The sequence below is a fragment of the Heterodontus francisci genome, chromosome 32 (genome assembly GCF_036365525.1).
Source record: "Heterodontus francisci isolate sHetFra1 chromosome 32, sHetFra1.hap1, whole genome shotgun sequence".
NCBI classification, from domain to species: domain Eukaryota; kingdom Metazoa; phylum Chordata; class Chondrichthyes; order Heterodontiformes; family Heterodontidae; genus Heterodontus; species Heterodontus francisci.
In genome coordinates this window covers 7,125,269-7,142,880 of record NC_090402.1, presented here as the reverse complement: position 1 = coordinate 7,142,880, position 17,612 = coordinate 7,125,269, and the positions used below count along the sequence as shown (strand labels likewise).

The 17,612-nt window shown below is 42.6% G+C and overlaps 1 protein-coding gene across 1 annotated transcript in view; it reads left to right on the top strand.

Annotated features, from left to right (window-relative positions):
• The window catches only part of gle1 (GLE1 RNA export mediator), a 48,968-nt gene extending 36,237 nt beyond the window's left edge, over positions 1–12,731 (top strand). Inside the window, exons 10-16 of the mRNA XM_068012123.1 lie at positions 205–347; positions 1,737–1,927; positions 3,799–3,928; positions 5,863–5,967; positions 7,978–8,060; positions 9,302–9,365; positions 10,047–12,731. Of these exons, the coding sequence (XP_067868224.1) occupies positions 205–347; positions 1,737–1,927; positions 3,799–3,928; positions 5,863–5,967; positions 7,978–8,060; positions 9,302–9,365; positions 10,047–10,115 (785 nt within the window). The 3' untranslated portion in view covers positions 10,116–12,731. The remainder of the gene's footprint in view (positions 1–204; positions 348–1,736; positions 1,928–3,798; positions 3,929–5,862; positions 5,968–7,977; positions 8,061–9,301; positions 9,366–10,046) is intronic.
• The last annotated feature ends 4,881 nt before the right edge of the window (positions 12,732–17,612 follow it).

Genomic DNA, 17,612 nt, shown 5'->3' with positions numbered 1-17,612 from the left:
GTGATCTGCCTAAGTGGTGCATGACTGGTTCAGTAATGAAATGTGGATGTCAGACTTGCATTTATATAGCTTTTTCCATTGAAGCGCATTAAAGCTCTTCATGAAAATGCTGCACAATATGAAATCTATTTCAATTCTTGTATACTTGTACCTGAACTGTAAAAGATAATTCAAGTGATTTCTCCATTGTTTGTTTTCCTCCAGGGTCTCACCTGCGTGAAATCTTTGACAAAATCAATAATCTGCTCTTGGGCAAGCAAATATCGTCGAGTGGGAAGTTGGTGTCAATTGCTCAGCACCCACAAGGGCAGGAATTTGTCTGTTACAAACTGGCAGAAAAATTTGTGGTGAGCAAGTATAAATTGCTGCCTCTGATGTGAACCTGCGACATCAAACCAAGGGTCAACTACTAAATGTGTGAAGTGCGTTAGACCATATCTATCAAACAATCTGCACTTACCGTTTTAATAAGAGAAAAAAAGACTGACTTGCATTTCGATATCACCTTTTACAAACACAGGATGTCCCAAAGCGGCCAATGAACTATTTTTGAGGTGTAGTCACTGTTGTAGCACAGGAGATGCGGCAGTCAATTTGGGCACAGCAAACTCCCGCAAACAGTGATGAGATAAATGACCAAATAATTTTTTTTTTCCAAAGTGATGTCGGTTGAGGGATTTTGGCCAAGACACCAGGTAGAACTCCTCTGCTCCTCTTCAAAATAGTGCAGTGGGATCTTTTAAGTCAACCGGAAAGACTAAGTGTAACATCAGTGTAACATCTTATCTGAAAGACGCCACCTCCAACAGTGCAGCCTCCCCTCAGTACTGCACTGCGAATGTTACCTTAGAGTATGTGTTTAAGTCTCTGGAGTGGGACTTGAATCCACAACCTTCGGACTCAGCTGAGTGGGCTCGTCGCAAAAAAAGTTAATTCTTTAAGTTTCAATGGAACTTATTCCTCATTCTTTCAGATTCATCTAAATTCACTGTCCGCTGATGATGGAAATTTATTTCTAGACTTCCAGTGGTCTGAACTATTTAGTAGGTTTGAGTTCCCAAACCTTTCTCCCCTTAGCGTTCTCCTGTCCGACCCAACATTTTCCCCTCACCTAATGCTACCAATTCCAATTTGATTGCCCATTCATTGCTGTTTTGTGGGATCGTGTTGTCTGAAAAACGGCAGGTACTTTTGCCCACGTGACAGTAGTAAATCGTTCATTGAATGTGAAACATATTGAGAGATGTGATGTACATTTATTATAGCTAGGTGCCATACAGGACAGAGTGAACTATGAAGATACATTTCGTATTATCCTTGTATGATGCAACACAGAAGGAGGCCATTTGGCCCATCATGCCTGTGCTGGCTGTTTAGTAGAGCTATCCAATTAATCTCAGTCTCCCGCTCTTTCGCATCATCCTGTAAATTGTTTCCCTTCAAGTCTATATCCAGTTCCCCATTGAAAGTTACTGTTGAATCCACATCCACTGCCCTTTTAGGCAGCACACTCCGGATCACAACAGATTTGGACAGATTCTTAGCCTTCTATTATGAGTATTCAAATTCACATTATAGCCTAATGACCATCTGAAGATCATAGAAACTGGGTCCCAACTTTCATGCTGTATTAAGTGGATTAGGGGCAGGTATAAAATGTCCTCAGCCGTGAATGGAAAGGCAAGTACAGTGTGTCTTCTGATTCTGGCCTTGCTTTTCTGCATTATTACCTACAGAAACAAGGGGAGGAAGAGGTAGCGTCTCACCATGAAGCTGCGTTTCCAATAGCAGTGGTTGCTTCGGGGATCTGGGAGTCTCACCCGAAGGTTGGCGATCTTTTCTTGGCCCACTTGCACCGAAAGTGCCCCTACGCAGTACCATTTTTCCCTTCGTGGAAAGATGGGCTACCAAAGGAAGAATACCAAAGGTAGACATTACGCCCTCAAAACTGCCAGCGTAACCGATCTGATATCTGCTTCTACCTACCGGGTGGTTATTAGTTGAAGCCAGGCTGGTGTTTCAAGTCTGACAACTACAACTGCAAGACACTTTTAAAACTGCCAGTTTCATGTTGTGAATCCCTCACTGTGTCGTGATGTTCTACCTCCGCAAAGGGAATATTGATTTTAGTTGACTTCCCTGTGTACTCCCATCGGCTGTTCCCGGGTTGCAATCGGTAGTGACCCTGGAGAAGTTCAGGCACTGATTTGTTTTGTTCCATACTGAAGAAAGCCATTCTGCAATCTGAGATTCCCCTGCCAGGAAACCTTAAAGAAGGAACATCTGTAGATTCCATAAAATTAAAAACAAATTAGTAAATTAAAGTAGCTTTGATAAATTATGGAAGTGAGATATGGGGGAAAAAAAAAGTCCTTAAGTTAATGTTTTTAGTCTTGCCTCATCCCTCTGCTGTCGAGACTTGGTTATACAATGTTGCGTTGGATTAAAATTAGATTGATGCCCATTCTCTGTTCTCTACACCTTTTTTCCCTTTTTCCCTTGCCCAGTGACTTTGGATTAGCTAATTTTGCCAGTTAGGCAGCTATATGTGAAAGGAGTAAAATAACTGGTCCTTAGGTGTGTGATTAAGTTAAAATTTTATTTACTTCCACAGATGACTTGTGTATGAATTACAAGTACTTCCCAGTCTAGATTGCTACTACATTTCAAATATATCTATGGAACTAAATAGCTGAACCACAACAGAGCAGATGGTCGATCCAGTCACAGTATTTGGAGGAGACTAGGTGATTTTTGAATAGGAAGGAAAAGATTTGAGTGTGAAACAAAAACAAGAAATGCTGGATTCACTCAGCAGGTCTGGCAGCATCTGTGGAAAGAGAAGCAGAGTTAACGTTTCGGGTCAGTGACCCTTCTTCGGGTCACTGACCCGAAACGTTAACTCTGCTTCTCTTTCCACAGATGCTGCCAGACCTGCTGAGTGAATCCAGCATTTCTTGTTTTTGTTTCAGATTTCCAGCATCCGCAGTATTTTGCTTTTATTTGAGTGTGAGTTGCCTCAGCTTGGTATCAGATACCCTCTGGCACATGGTTGCAAAGTGGTGTTGGTAGACGATTGAAAGTGCCTCCACCTGCTCGTTCCGAGAATGGATAGTTTCTGGCTACAATACATGTGAAATGTATTTTGTATTCCAGATCTACTTTAGCCTATTTCTGATTTCTTCAGACTATTGCATTTTTTTTTGTTCTTGTCCTCTTCTGGTCTTCCATCGCAAGATGAGAAGATTAATAAAGCCATTCAGCCATCTTCAGCCTGTCCTTCTAGAAAGGTACTACAATTCCCCATCACACTTTAGTTGTTTTCTAAATAATTCTAGGGTTTCAATTTCCACCCTATACAAAAATCCATTCCACATGTTGCTTACTCTGTGAAGACCAACTTCTTTACAGATCATCCATGATCTGATCGAATGGTGGAACAGGATTAATGGGCTGAATAGCCTTTTCCTATTCCCAGGTTACTACATCAGTACTAAATTTAACCGGTTTGAAGTTTGATCCTACTTTCATGGTTTAATTTGAAGTCATTTTATCACTCTCTTCTCCATACCATTTGCTATCTTGTATCCCACTCCAAAGTTGCCTCCTTTGTTTTGGTCTGTTTAGATGTCATGTTTCTGTTAATTCTCCTGCTGGAAGGATGGGTTTGATGAGGGCTAATTTGACCTAGTGCCGCTATTCTTTATGCATCTTGCTGTGGGGAGAGGAGGGAGGAGAAAATTTGGATCCTCATTCCTGGTGTGCAATTAAAGTCTGATCCTTATTCTCCTTCTGTAGGTTACTGGGGTACCGAGTACTAGACAATGGTGTTGAGCAGCAGGACAACTTTTTGAAGCGAATGTCTGGAATGGTCCGTCTGTATGCAGCCATCATACTGTTGAGATGGCCATGTGGAGCAAAGCAAGGGGTATGTGCAATAACCAAATGCCACATTTCAGTTTCCAAACCACTGGCTATTATTGTCCAAATCTGAATCAAGCCTGACGAGCATTCATTTTTCTCAACTGTTATCTAGCACCCTGCATTGTTACTGAAAGCTTCCTTGATATTTAATCATTGAGAAAGCTGAATTGTATTGCAATATTAAGTTGAGATTGCTTTGCAATTATTATTTACAGTGCAGAAACAGGCCATTTGACACAGGTTCATGTCCGTGTTTATGCTCCACATGAACCTCCTCCTACCTTACTTCGTCTAACTCTCTCAAAATATTCTTCCATTCTTTCCCTCTCGTGTTTATCTAGCTTTCCCTTAAATGCATCTGCACCAACCGTCTGAATTACTCTTTGTGGTAGCGAGTTCCACATTCTCACCACGCTCTGACTAAAGAAGTTTTCTCCTGAATTCCCTATTGGATTAATTAGTGACAATTTGTTTATGGCCCCTGGTTCTGGTCTCCCCAGCAAGTGGAAACATCATCTCTATGTCTACCCTATCAAATATTTTAATAATCTTTAAGACCTTTATTAGGTCACCCCCTCAGTCTATGTAGAGAAAATAACCTGTTCAATCTTTTCTGATAGGTATAACCTCTTAGTTCTTGTCTTATTACCTTTAACTGTTCAAAAATCTATGCTATTTTGTTGAATTATCTGTCTTATTTTGGCTGCTTGGACTGTAAGGGAGCAGGAGAATACTGATTATCAGTGCAGTTCATCAGGATGACTTGAGCTTGCCTCCAGACACACTGGCCTTGCAGATAGTTGAGATTCATGATTTTAATGGTTTACCTTTTAAGGTTGATGGATTATCCTACATACCTTCTCACCATACTCCTCCATCTCTCTCTCCCTCCAGAAACACTTTTAACTGTCTCTTCAACACATTTATTTGCCTGCGTCAATGAGTCTTCGCGTCCCCCCCATTACATATTCTTTAACTAATAAAAATAAGCAACTATGTTTTTAATTTTTAAAAGTGGATTTTCATTGGGACAACCTTACGTGATACCTATACTGATAAATTACATAGACTCGACAACGCAGAAATAAGCTATTTGGCTTAACTGTTCTATGCTGGTGCTTCTGCTTCACACAGAATTAGATGATGTGGAAGGAGGTCTATCAGCATATCTTTCTATTCCTTTATCCCTCATTCATTCATTCTCTTCCATTCTCCCAAATGGCCGCCTCCTGTGCTGTCATGACTGTAAGGGGAGATGGTAGCCTACTGGTAATGTCACTGAACTAGTAATCCAGAGGCCCATGGCAGCTAGTGGAATTTAAATTAAATTAATTTAAATAAAATAATTTATAGTCTGGAATTGAAAAATCGTTTTTAAAAAAAAATAAATAAATCTGGTTCACTAATGTCCTTTAGGGAATGAAATCTGCTGCCCTTGCCTGGTCTGGCCTACATGTGACCCCCAGACCCAGAGCAATGTGGTTGACTTTTAACTGCCCTCTGAAATGGCCTAGCAAGCCACTCAGTTCAAGGGCAATTAGGGGTAGGCAACAAATGCCGGTTATGCCAGCGATGCCTACATCCAATGAAAGAATAAAAACAGCCTTATATGACCTGGAACTTGCTGCCTGCGAGGGTGATGGAAGTGAAAATTGGATGGGGACTTGAGGAAAACAGATTGGGCCGAATGGTCTCCCTCCGTGCCATTAGAATTCTGATGTATATATCTAGCTTCTTCCTTAAATGCATCTACACTCTTTGCCTCAAATACTCCCACAGTGGAAACATCTCTATATCTAGCCTATTGCAACCCTTTCTAATGTCACCGCTCATCTCATTTCAAAGAACCCCAGCCTAGTCAGTCTTTTCCTGAGTCTTTCAAATGATTGAAGTTGACATGTAATCACAATGTCTAATCATTGTTTCTCCTTTGCATAGGAACATCCTCATGGACTGAATCATGCTTGGCGCTGGCTGGCTCAGATGTTGAATATGGAACCACTGGCTGATATTACCGCTACGCTACTCTTTGACTTCTTAGAGGTATAAAGTTCTTTGTATTGCAGTGTCGTTCTCTGGTATCCTCTATTTGAAACACTAAACATACCTCTACCAAGTACAGCATGGGTCATAATCTAAGGATATGGGATAAACCTTTCAGGACTGAGATGAGAAATTTCTTCACCCAGACAGTGGTGAACCTGTGGAATTCGCTACCACAGAAAGCAGTTGAGGCCAAAACATTGTTTGTTTTCAAGAAGGAGTTAGATATAGCTCTTGGGGCGAAAGGGATCAAAGGATATGGATGGAAAGCGGGAACTGGTTACTGAGTTGGGTGATCAGCCATGATTGTAATGAATGACAGAGCAGGCTCGAAGGGCCGAATGGCCTCCTCCTATTTTCTATGTGTTAGTGTTGCTCTGAGTTCAGTGCTTCCTATCCTACATTAAGTGCTGTTAAACTATTACCTTCTTGCCAATCTTCACTTGCTTCCCATCCCTCAAAGTTGATGTACTTCTTGTTCTTATTTACATGGCCTTACTCTACCTGTGCTCTGCAGCTTCTTCCATCCTTATGACCCTGCCTTCATCTTTCACTCTTCTTTCTTTGGTAGAAAAGCTCTCTTTACCTCCCCCCATTTCAACAGACAATCAATGGCATAGCCTTCAGTCAACTTGTCCCACACTCTAGAATTCTCTTCCTAAATCCCTCTACATTGCTATATCTCTGCCTACCTTCAAAACCTTACCTGCTTGACACTCCCTTCACCCAGTTTGTGAAACCCCTAGGGAAGTTTTACTATGTTAAAGGTGGTATATAACAACACATTATTGGTGTTGGGTTCATTCGAATGTTGTGTTTCACCCGTTGTTTTTGCCAGTTTTTAAAAATTCTTTGACGTGAAAGTTAGTTTTTTGCATATTCAAGCGCTGTGCTTTGACAAACATTTTAAAATGAATCGATAAGTCAGGCATTTTTGATACCGAAACTGCTTTCACACTCTGTGCTATAATTCAGTGATAATGAGCTGATTGGACTGCATTCAAGGCCTTTTATGCTTTAGGTTCTGTTTGCAATGAACCAGATTGCGATGACGGACCATTTGGTGTGAAACTGGGAGACAGCTTTGCAATACAAATCTGTAAATGATGGCCATAAAGGCGGGGCTAAAGAGCGGCGAGTCGAAGAGACTTAGCAGTTGGCAGGAAAAAAGACAGAATTGCAAGGAGACAGCCAACTGTGTAACAGCCCTGACAACCAATTTTATCTGCAGCGCCTGTGGAAGAGTCTGTCGCTCTAGAATTGGTCTTTATAGCCACTCCAGGCGCTGCTCCGCAAACCACCGACCACCTCTAGGCGCGTATCCATTGTCTCTCGAGACAAGGAGGCCGAAGAAGGAGGTTAGGCCTCTACTGGAGTATTGTGCCCATGCTTTAGAAAGGATGAGATCCTTGGAGAGGGTGCAGAGGAGACTTACTAGAATGATACCGGGGTGAGGAACTTCAGTTATGTGAGAAAAGGGTTTTGATAGAGTAAATAAGGAGAAACTGTTTTCACTGGCAGGAGAATTGGTAACCAGAGGACACAAATTTACAGTAATTGGCAAAGAACCAGAGGGGAGATGAGAATTTGTTTTTATGCAGTAAGTCTTATGATCTGGAATACACTGACTGCAAAGGCAGTGGAAACAGATTCAATAATGAATGGGATAAATACTTTAAAAGAGAAAATTTACACGGCTACAAGGAAAGAGCAGGGACTAATTGGATAGCTGTCAAAGAACTGGCATATACATGAGACAGATACATGAATGGGCAGGAAGCAAAGAGATACAGACCCTTAGAAAATAGGCGACATGTTTAGATAGAGGATCTGGATCGGCGCAGGCTTGGAGGGCCGAAGGGCCTGTTCCTGTGCTGTAATTTTCTTTGTTCTTTGTTCTATAGGCAGGATGGGCCAAATGGTCTCCCCTCAAGCTGTATGATTCTATGTGTGTAATTCCATGAGAGACCATGAACGTTTCATTGTCTGTCCTATTCCCTTCCCCAACAGGTCTGCGGCAATGCCTTGATGAAAAAGTACCAGAACCAGTTCTGGAAGATGATCCTACTGATCAAGAACGACTACTTCTCCAGGTAGAAAACTCGTGATCATAGAATAGTTACAGCACAGAAGGAGGCTATTTGGCCTGTTGAGTCTGTGCCAACTCTTTGCAAGAGCAATTTATTTAGTCACACTAGTAATGGGTGAGGTGGTCTGTCCCTTCCTTACCTAGAACCCCATGACATACAGAGGGTCTGTCATGGGCTGCACAGAGATGTGCTCAGTGTCTATTCTGAGCCCAGGTTTATAGTTTATGCAAATGTTGCCATTAATTTGCATACATCTTAAGTTGTTGATACTAAGAAAAAGAACTTGCATTTATATAGCACCTTTCACCACCTCAAGCCGTCAAAGTATTTGAGAGCAGGGGACTTCTCCCTCCTCCAACATCTCGAAAAAACAGATTATCTGTTCATTATCACATTGCTGTGCACAGATTGGCTGCCACGTTTCTTGCATTAAAACAGTGTCTACATTTCAAACTTACTTCATTGGCTTTGAAGCGTTTTGGGATGTCCTGAGGTCGTGAAAGGCGCATTAGAAATGCAAGTCTTTTTCCTTGTTGGCTTACAGTCTCTTGCTGCTCCATTGGCTGCCCTAAATCTTTGGTCTCCTTACCTAAGGAAGGGTATATTTCCCTTAGAGGGAGTGCAACAAAGGTTCACTAGACTGATACTTGTGGTGAGGAGATTGTCCTGAGTAGACTATTCTATAGTTCCTAGAGTTTCGAAGAATGAGAGGTGATCAATTTGAAACACATAAAACTCTTAAGGGACTTGACAGGGTTGATGCTGAGAAAATGCTTCCCTCTGACTGGGGAGTTTAGAACTAGGTGTCAGTCTTGAGGTAAGTGCAGCTGAGATGAGAAGTTTTTTCACTCAAAGGGTTGTGAATCTCAACCCCAGAAAGCTGCGGATGCTCAGTCATTAAATATATTCAAGACAGAAATTGATAGATTTTTGGGTACTCAGGAAATTAAGGGATATGGGGATAGTGCAGGAAGGTGGAATTGTGGTTGAAGATCAGCCATGAACTTATTGAATGGTGGAGCAGACTTGAAGGGCCAAACAGCCTACTCCCCCTATTTCTTACATTTCAACAAAGCAGCCAAAAAGATACTTAACTCATTTTTCAAAAAGTCATTGGTGTTTATGCAATTCAGTTCTATTTTATTACAACTATTTATAAAACATACTTTAATCTGTGTATATTCGAGTTTAGGTATGTTTAAAAAAAAAACAAATGTTTGGTTGACTTCTTTTGCTTTCTGTAGGATTGAAGCGGTTACGGGCACCGGGCAGGTTGGGGCTGTGATCCGGCTGCGCCAATTCCTGGAGGTAAAACCTCTCGTTCTTTGATTTATTTCTTCAAACCCAAATCCCAGTGATTTCGGGGAGCATAAATCCACCCTGTCCACATCCATATAACAAAAGTGCTCTGTTTCTAGACACTGTTTCTCTAAGTTAACATGCCAGAATAGGGCAACAATAGCTTGCATTTACGTAGCACCTTATAATGTAGTAAAATGTCCCAAGGTGCTTCAACGAGTGTTATCGAAGGAGGCTTATGTGGAGCCTAAATACGGGCATGGACTGGTTGGACTGAATAGCTGCCTGCTATGTAAATTCTGTGTACAGAACAGGAGAATTCCAGTTCTCTGTGTTCTCGAACTGCACATTTCAAAGTTGTATGATCGTATTTTTGTCATTGCCTTACTAGGAGGTCTTCTCAATTGCTTTTGTTAAATAAAGGCATATGCATTCCATTGAAATGAGATTTGCAGGGAAATTGTCCAAAGCACTTGCCCATTTTCCTGGTGACCAGTGATGTAGAAGTGTTGTTTGCTAGCAGTCCTGGTCAAAAAGCAGTGAGACCTTAAAGTGGAGATGGGAGAAAATGTAAACCAAATTGGAACGTTGAATGGATTTCAGCATAATTTCATTGCTGCTTGGCCTAGATGTGCAAAAAAAGTGTCTTCCTTGCAATTTATTTTGATTTCTCTCATATTTCTGTTACAGAAATGCTTGAAGCAAAAAGATATTCCTCTACCGAAGGGTTACCTACATCCTGCATTCTGGAAATCATGAACAATCCAAAGGACTGCAATTAACAAGCCAAGGAAATCAGCTGCTCGAGTCGAAATCACTTTTTATTAATTTTATATTACCATTAAAAATAATGTTTAACTTAAGTGGGAATGTTTGATTCATTGGACCTTTTTACCTCATTTTGTTATGTGGCTATTTTTTTAAGCTTTATGCTGTCTCCTTGGTGGTGATGATGTCTTTGTGTAGTATTAAAATAGTTATGTAATTCCCAAAAACCATAGAAAATGACCAGTGGGGTATTTGGGATGCTGTGTATCTGAATTAACCTGTCAAGTTTTGGATGTTCACTGGTTTTTGTTTAGATTTATTATTACGCTATATGGAACCTATCTTGTGACTATCATGATGTGAAGTAATTGACTTTAATCCACTTCAATTAGAAATTGCGATGGTAATTAAGCACCAGTACAGAGTAGCTATTTGCACGCAATTTAACAGGTTAGAGGAAACCTTTTGTGATGCTATACGTTATAACTTTGTGAAGAGATTATGGCATCTTATGTGCCCTTCTATTGCACATCATTAATCTCATTAATGGACCAATGTGTGAATTGCAAAATAATATCCTCTTATTTCCCTTTTTTTAGCAAAGGATTTATTTCATTTTCTTGTTGCTTTCTCTTTTGAAGGCAAGACAGGTTCTTTTTAAAGTATTATTTCCCCCATAGACATGCTAAATGAATGGCTGGGAGGACTACCAGACAATATATTCCCAATCTTCCACAGTAACACTATTCGAAGGAGAATAGTGAGTAAAGAACAACCATTTTATATTCCCACCACCCCTCCTCCCCTCTCCACTGAGGACTATCTGACCCCTGTTTGGCATTGTGGCTGAGATAGGAAGCCCAGAAGATGGAGGATTACAGGATTTATTCCTCCACCACCACCCCTTGTTATTAGTTTAGTTTAGAGATACAGCACTGAAACAGGCCCTTCGGCCCACCGAGTCTGTGCCAACCAACAACCACCCATCCATACTAACCCTACAGTAATCCCATATGCCCTACCACCTACCTACACTAGGGGCAATTTATAACAGCCAATTTACCTATCCCCTGCAAGTTTTTTGGCGGTGGGAGGAAACCGGAGCACCCGGAGGAAACCCACGCAGACACAGGGAGAACTTGCAAACTCCACACACAGTACCCAGAATTGAACCTGGGTCCCTGGAGCTGTGAGGCTGTGGTGCTAACCACTGCGCCACTGTGCCGCCCAGTGAGGGAAAGTGCATATCCTTTGCTCGGTCACCTCGAACAACAAAGCTGAAAATAGGAATAACGTGTTGGAGCAGCAGTCTACAGCTCACTGGGCCCTTTTAGTAAACTATTATACAATTTACGCACAGGATCAGGTCATTCAGCCTGATATGCTGGTGTTTATACTCCACACAATTCTCTCAATCTATTTCCTTCATCTATGAATATATCTTTCTGTTCTTTTCTCCCTCGTGTACACTGAATGCACTTAGAATCACCCTTAGTAGAAGTCACTACCATTACTGAGCCTCTCAATTACAAAGCACTTGCAGCAAAGGAACAGGCTATTTGGCCGAACAGGTCCATGCCAATATTTATGCATCACACAAGCCTCCCACCCTACTAAGTCTAGTACTAACAGCATATCCTATTATTCTTGTCTCACTCGTGTTTATCCAGCTTCCCTTTAAAAGCATCTATGCTATTCACCTCAACTGCTCCCTGTGGTAGCGAGTTCCACATTCTCGCCATTTTCTGGTTAAAGATGTTTCTCCTCATTTCCTTCATGGATTTATCAGTGACTATCTTGTATTTATAGCCCCTGGTTCTGGTCTCATCCCCAAATAGAAAGATCTTGTCTACATCTACCCTATGAAACCCATTCATAAGTTTAAAGATCTCTATCAGGTCACCTCTGTTTTCTCACTTCTGGGAAAAATGTGATTTAACATATTTTTATCTAAAAATTGATGTTTTTAGATACCACGCATTTTATTTAATTTTTTTTTGAATAGAAAGATTAACTAGATTACAGTAACCTAAGGTAGGTATGGAACATGAGTCTAATGAATTGCTGTATATGTAACTAGAAAATATTTATTTTTGTGACAAAATTCTCAAGAAAAAAAGCTAAATAGAATTCTATTTGTAAAAATTGTTGAAAAGGCTATTGGACCCTTGAGGGCTGTGAATGGAAACCTTGACCAAATTTTAATTGTTTATTTTGAAGTAAAAAGAGAAAATGTTGGAAAGACTCAGCATGTCTCGCACCCCGCTTCCCTGCCCCTCTTCCCATGGCACAGTCCAGGGAAGGTCCCAGGTTCAATCTCTGGACTCAGCTGGGTCCGGACTGAAACACCTTGACCTGGTCAAGGGACAAAAAGCATCAGCTGGGTTTCCAGCTAATCATTACTTGGGGAAAGCTGCTGTAAAGTACATGTCAGTGTGTGATGACTGACTGTTAACTGCACGTGGAAGTTTATGTGACCTCCTTCATTTATACATGTATACAGTTCAGCATATTAATTACTAAATTCCATTAAACCGCTTTTAGCATATTTGGTTCCAAGGTGTTTAAAATCTGTTACTTTAAGCAGAATAAAACACTTGCACAGTAGCCTGGTGCTACGTATATCATATGTACTCTTCATTTGTATAGTGGAATTGACTGGTTATGGCCCTACTCTCAGTTGCTGTAAAAGATCTGGAACAAACAAAGCGGTGATTGAAATGTTAACATTTTATATCAAGCAAGTCATTTATCAAGAATTCACAAGTTAATATTCCATTGCAGGATTCCTGGTATATTTTGATGCCAATTCCCCTGATTGTGCAATTGATAGAGGCAATGTGTAGCCAAGCTATAGAGAAGTAGAAGTTTAAGTTAAAAGCAAAATACTGCGGATGCTGGAAATCTGAAACAAAAACAAGAAATGCTGGATTCACTCAGCAGGTCTGGCAGCATCTGTGGAAAGAGAAGCAGAGTTAACGTTTCGGGTCAGTGACCCTTCTTCGGAACTGACAAATATTAGAAAAGTCACAGATTATAAACAAGTGAGGTGGGGGTTGGGCAAGAGATAACAAAGGAGAAGGTGCAGATTGGACCAGGCCACATAGCTGACCAAAAGGTCACAGAGCAAAGGCAAACAATATGTTAATGGTGTTTTGAAAGACAAAGCATTAGTACAGATTAGGTGTGAATATACTGAATATAGAACATCAGCAAGTGCAAACCTGAAGAAAAACAACCTGAAAAAAACAGTGGGTAAGCAAACTGAACAAACTAAGATGAAATGAAATAAATGCAAAAAATGTAAAAAGGAATGCAAAAAAAAGGAAGAAAAAATAACTAAAAATGACTAAAAATGAAAGTAAAGTGGGGGGCTGTCATGCTCTGAAATTATTGAACTCAATGTTCAGTCCGGCAGGCTGTAGTGTGCCTAATCGGTAGATGAGATGCTGTTCCTCGAGCTTGCGTTGATGTTCACTGGAACACTGCAGCAATCCCAGGACAGAGATGTGAGCATGAGAGCAGGGGGGAGTGTTGAAATGGCAAGCAACCGGAAGCTCAGGGTCCTGCTTGCGGACTGAGCGGAGATGTTCCGCAAAGCGGTCACCCAGTCTGCGCTTGGTCTCCCCAATGTAGAGGAGACCACACTGTGAGCAGCGAATACAGTATACTACATTGAAAGAAGTACAAGTAAATCGCTGCTTCACCTGAAAGGAGTGTTTGGGGCCTGGGATAGTGAGGAGAGAGGAGGTAAATGGGCAGGTATTACACCTCCTGCGATTGCAAGGGAAGGTGCCCTGGGACGGGGACGAGGTGGTGGGGGTAATGGAGGAGTGGACCAGGGTGTCGCGGAGGGAACGATCCCTTCGGAATGCTGACAGGGGAAGGGAGGGGAAGATGCGACTGGTAGTGGCATCACGCTGGAGGTGGCGAAAATGGCGGAGGATGATCCTTTGGATATGGAGGCTGGTGGGATGAAAAGTGAGGACAAGGGGAACCCTGTCACGGTTCTGGGAGGGAGGGGAAGGGGTGAGGGTAGAGGTGCGGGGAATGGGTCGGACACGGTTGAGGGCCCTGTCAACCACAGTGGGGGGAAATCCTCAGTTGAGGAAAAAGGAGGTCATATCAGAAGCACCGTCATGGAAGGTAGCATCATCAGAGCAGATGCGTCGGAGACGGAGAAACTGGGAGAATGGAATGGAGTCCTTACAGGAGGTAGGGTGTGAAGAAGTGTAGTCGAGGTAGCTGTGGGAGTCAGTGGGCTTATAATGGATATTGGTAGACAACCTATCCCCAGAGATGGAGACAGAGAAGTCGAGGAAGGGAAGGGAAGTGTCAGAGATGGACCATGTAAAGGTGAGAGAAGGGTGGAAATTGGAAGCAAAGTTGATAAAGTTTTCGAGTTCGGGGCGGGAACAGGAAACGGCACCAATACAGTCATCAATGTACCGGAAAAAGAGTTGGGGGAGGGGGCCTGAGTAGGACTGGAACAAAGAATGCTCGACATATCCCACAAAAAGACAGGCATAACTAGGACCCATGCGGGTACCCATAGCGACACCTTTTACTTGAAGGAAGTGCGTGGAGTTGAAGGAGAAGTTGTTCAATGTGAGAACAAGTTCAGCCAGGCGGAGGAGGGTGGTGGTGGATGGGGACTGGTTGGGCCTCTGTTCCAGGAAGAAGCGGAGAGCCATCAAACCATCCTGGTGGGGGATGGAGGTGCAGAGCGATTGGACGTCCATAGTGAAGAGGAGGCAGTTGGGACCAGGAAACTGGAAATTGTCAAAATGACGTAGGGCGTCAGAAGAGTCACGGATGTAGGTGGGAAGAGACTGCACCAGCGGAGAAAAGATAGAGTCGAGATAGGAAGAAATAAGTTCAGTTGGGCAGGAGCAGGCTGACACAATGGGTCTGCCGGGACAGTCCCGTTTGTGGATTTTGGGAAGGAGATAGAAGCGGGCTGTCCGGGGTTGCGGGACTATGAGGTTGGAAGCTGTAGAGGGAAGATCTCCAGAGGAGATGAGGTCAGTGACAGTCCTTTGGACAGTGGCTTGATGTTCGGTGGTGGGGTCATGGTCCAGAGGGAGGTAGGAAGAGGTGTCTGTGAGTTGGCGTTGAGCTTCTGCAAGGTAGAGGTCGGTACGCCATACAACAACAGCACCACCCTTGTCTGCAGGTTTGATGACCATGTCGGGGTTAGACCTGAGAGAACGGAGTGCCTCAAGTTCAGAGGGGGACAGGTTAGAGTGAGTGAGGGGGGCAGAGAAATTGAGACGACCAATGTCTCGCCGACAGTTTTCAATGAAGAGATCAAGAGCGGGTAAGAGGCCAGGGTGAGGGGTCCAGGTAGAGGGAGAATACTGGAGGCGGGTGAATGGGTCTGCTGGTCGGGGGGAGGACTCCTGGTCAAAGAAGTGAGCCCGGAGGCGGAGGCGACGGAAGAAGAGCTCAACGTCATGCCGAGCGCGAAATTCATTGAGGTGGGGGCGTAAGGGGATAAAACTGAGTCCTTTGCTGAGTACAGAACGCTCAGCATCAGAGAGGGGGAGGTCAGAGGGTATAGTGAATACACGGCAAGGGGTCAGATCAGAAGGGGTGGGGTCAGAGGGAAGTGAAGCGGAAGGAGGATCTGGAGGGGCATTAGTCCCCATCAGCTGCTGGAGCTTGCGTTCCTTAACACCTGAAAGGAAGAAAAAAAGTTTTTTGTTAATGCGTCGGATGAGACGTAAGATGAGATGAAACTGCAGAGTAGAACAGATTTGAGATAAGGTGAGACGGTGCTGCTGGAGAGAGAGGTCCAGTGTGTGCATATGGCGGCGCATAGCACTGAGTGTAGATCTCAGGATGCGGCGAGAGTAGCAGTCCGAGGAACGTTGTATTTCTCGGAGATACCTGTGATCCTGGGTGGTTTCAAAGCATGATGGGTGAAACTGCAGTTGGAATCCACGTGGAATCAGTCGGAGCCGGAGACAGTCACTGAGGAAGGAGATGTGGCTGTGAAAACGAGTTTTGGTAGATACCTTATCAAACACCAGGAGGGAAATAGAAAGCAATGAAGGTGAACAAGGTAAAAGAGACAAACGAAGTTTCCAGGTTCAATTCCTCAACTTTCGCAGGGATAGTTGGTTTGAACCATGGTGGCAGGAGCTCTTATCCTCTCTCCCCACAAGGTCACCCTCCCAAAAATGTATGCTCTCAAGCTAAGGATTTGAAATGCAGTGCCCAAGAGTATGATGGAGGCAGATTCAATCATGGCTTTCAAAAGGGAATTGGATAATTATCTGAAAAAAATTTGCAGGGCTATGGGGAAAAGGTGAGGAGAGTGGGACTAGGTGTGTTGACCTCATTCTGTGCTGTAATAATTAAAAATGAAAACTCTAGGTTATGAGTAAATGTTATATTTGTGGAGAAATGACCTGCATATGTACAAAAATGTATTCTTGAAATAGAGAACTTGCATTGCTATAGCACATTTCACGACCTCTGAATTCCTAAAGCATATTACAGCCAACAAAGTACTTTATGAAGTGTAGTCACTGTTGCAGGAAATGCCGCAGCCAATTTGCACACAGCAAACTCCCACAAGCAATAGTGTGATAATGACCAAGATAATCTGTTTGAGATGTTGGTTGAGGGGTAAATATTGGCCAGGACACTGGGGATAACTCCCCTGCTCTTCAAAATAGTGGCCAAAGGACCTTTTACGGGCCACCTTCAAGGAAAGATGGGACCTCGGTTTGACATCTCCTCTGAAAGACGGCTCCTCCAACAGTGCAGTACTCAATGACTACTGTATTGGAGTGTCAGCCTAGATTTTGTGCTCAAGTTTCTGGAACCCACAGCCCCTGACTTGGAGTCAAAAGTGCTATAGCTGACACCAATATACTACTACTTCGGTGAAAAATCTGAACAGTTTATAAAGGATAGCAAACAAATAATTTCTCTTCTCGTGTTTCTTCAGTTCTCTATTTGGGATGGGCAATTACATGGTAACTGAGGTAATAAAATATTTTAATATTGATAAATTAATGCATCCTGGCAATTCCTCACCATGCTCTTGTTAACATGATCTTAAGAGCCAACAACTCTGGTAGCTAGGGACTACAGCTTTAGCAGAATCTCAAAATTAATAGCTAAAACTATTCTCAACTGCATCCTAATTAAATGAAACGTTCAAAATGGAAGTAGTTGGTTGCAACACATTAGGTAAAGTTTTATAGTTTGAGACTGAAGTGACTGGGGCAATACAGAGGTTAATATTGATAGTAACTTCTGCTAAAGGCGATTCTAAGTGTTCAGTAGTCTTTGCAGAGTCCTAGTGGATTTTGGTTTCTTAAATATCTGGATTCTAGTATAGTGGCTCAATTTCAAAGTTTGCATATGCAACAGAAAGGAACATCAAGTCATACAGTACATGAGGCGGCCATTTGGTCCATTGTGTCTGTATCAGCTCTTTGAAAGAGCTATCCAGTTAGTTTCTCACTTCCT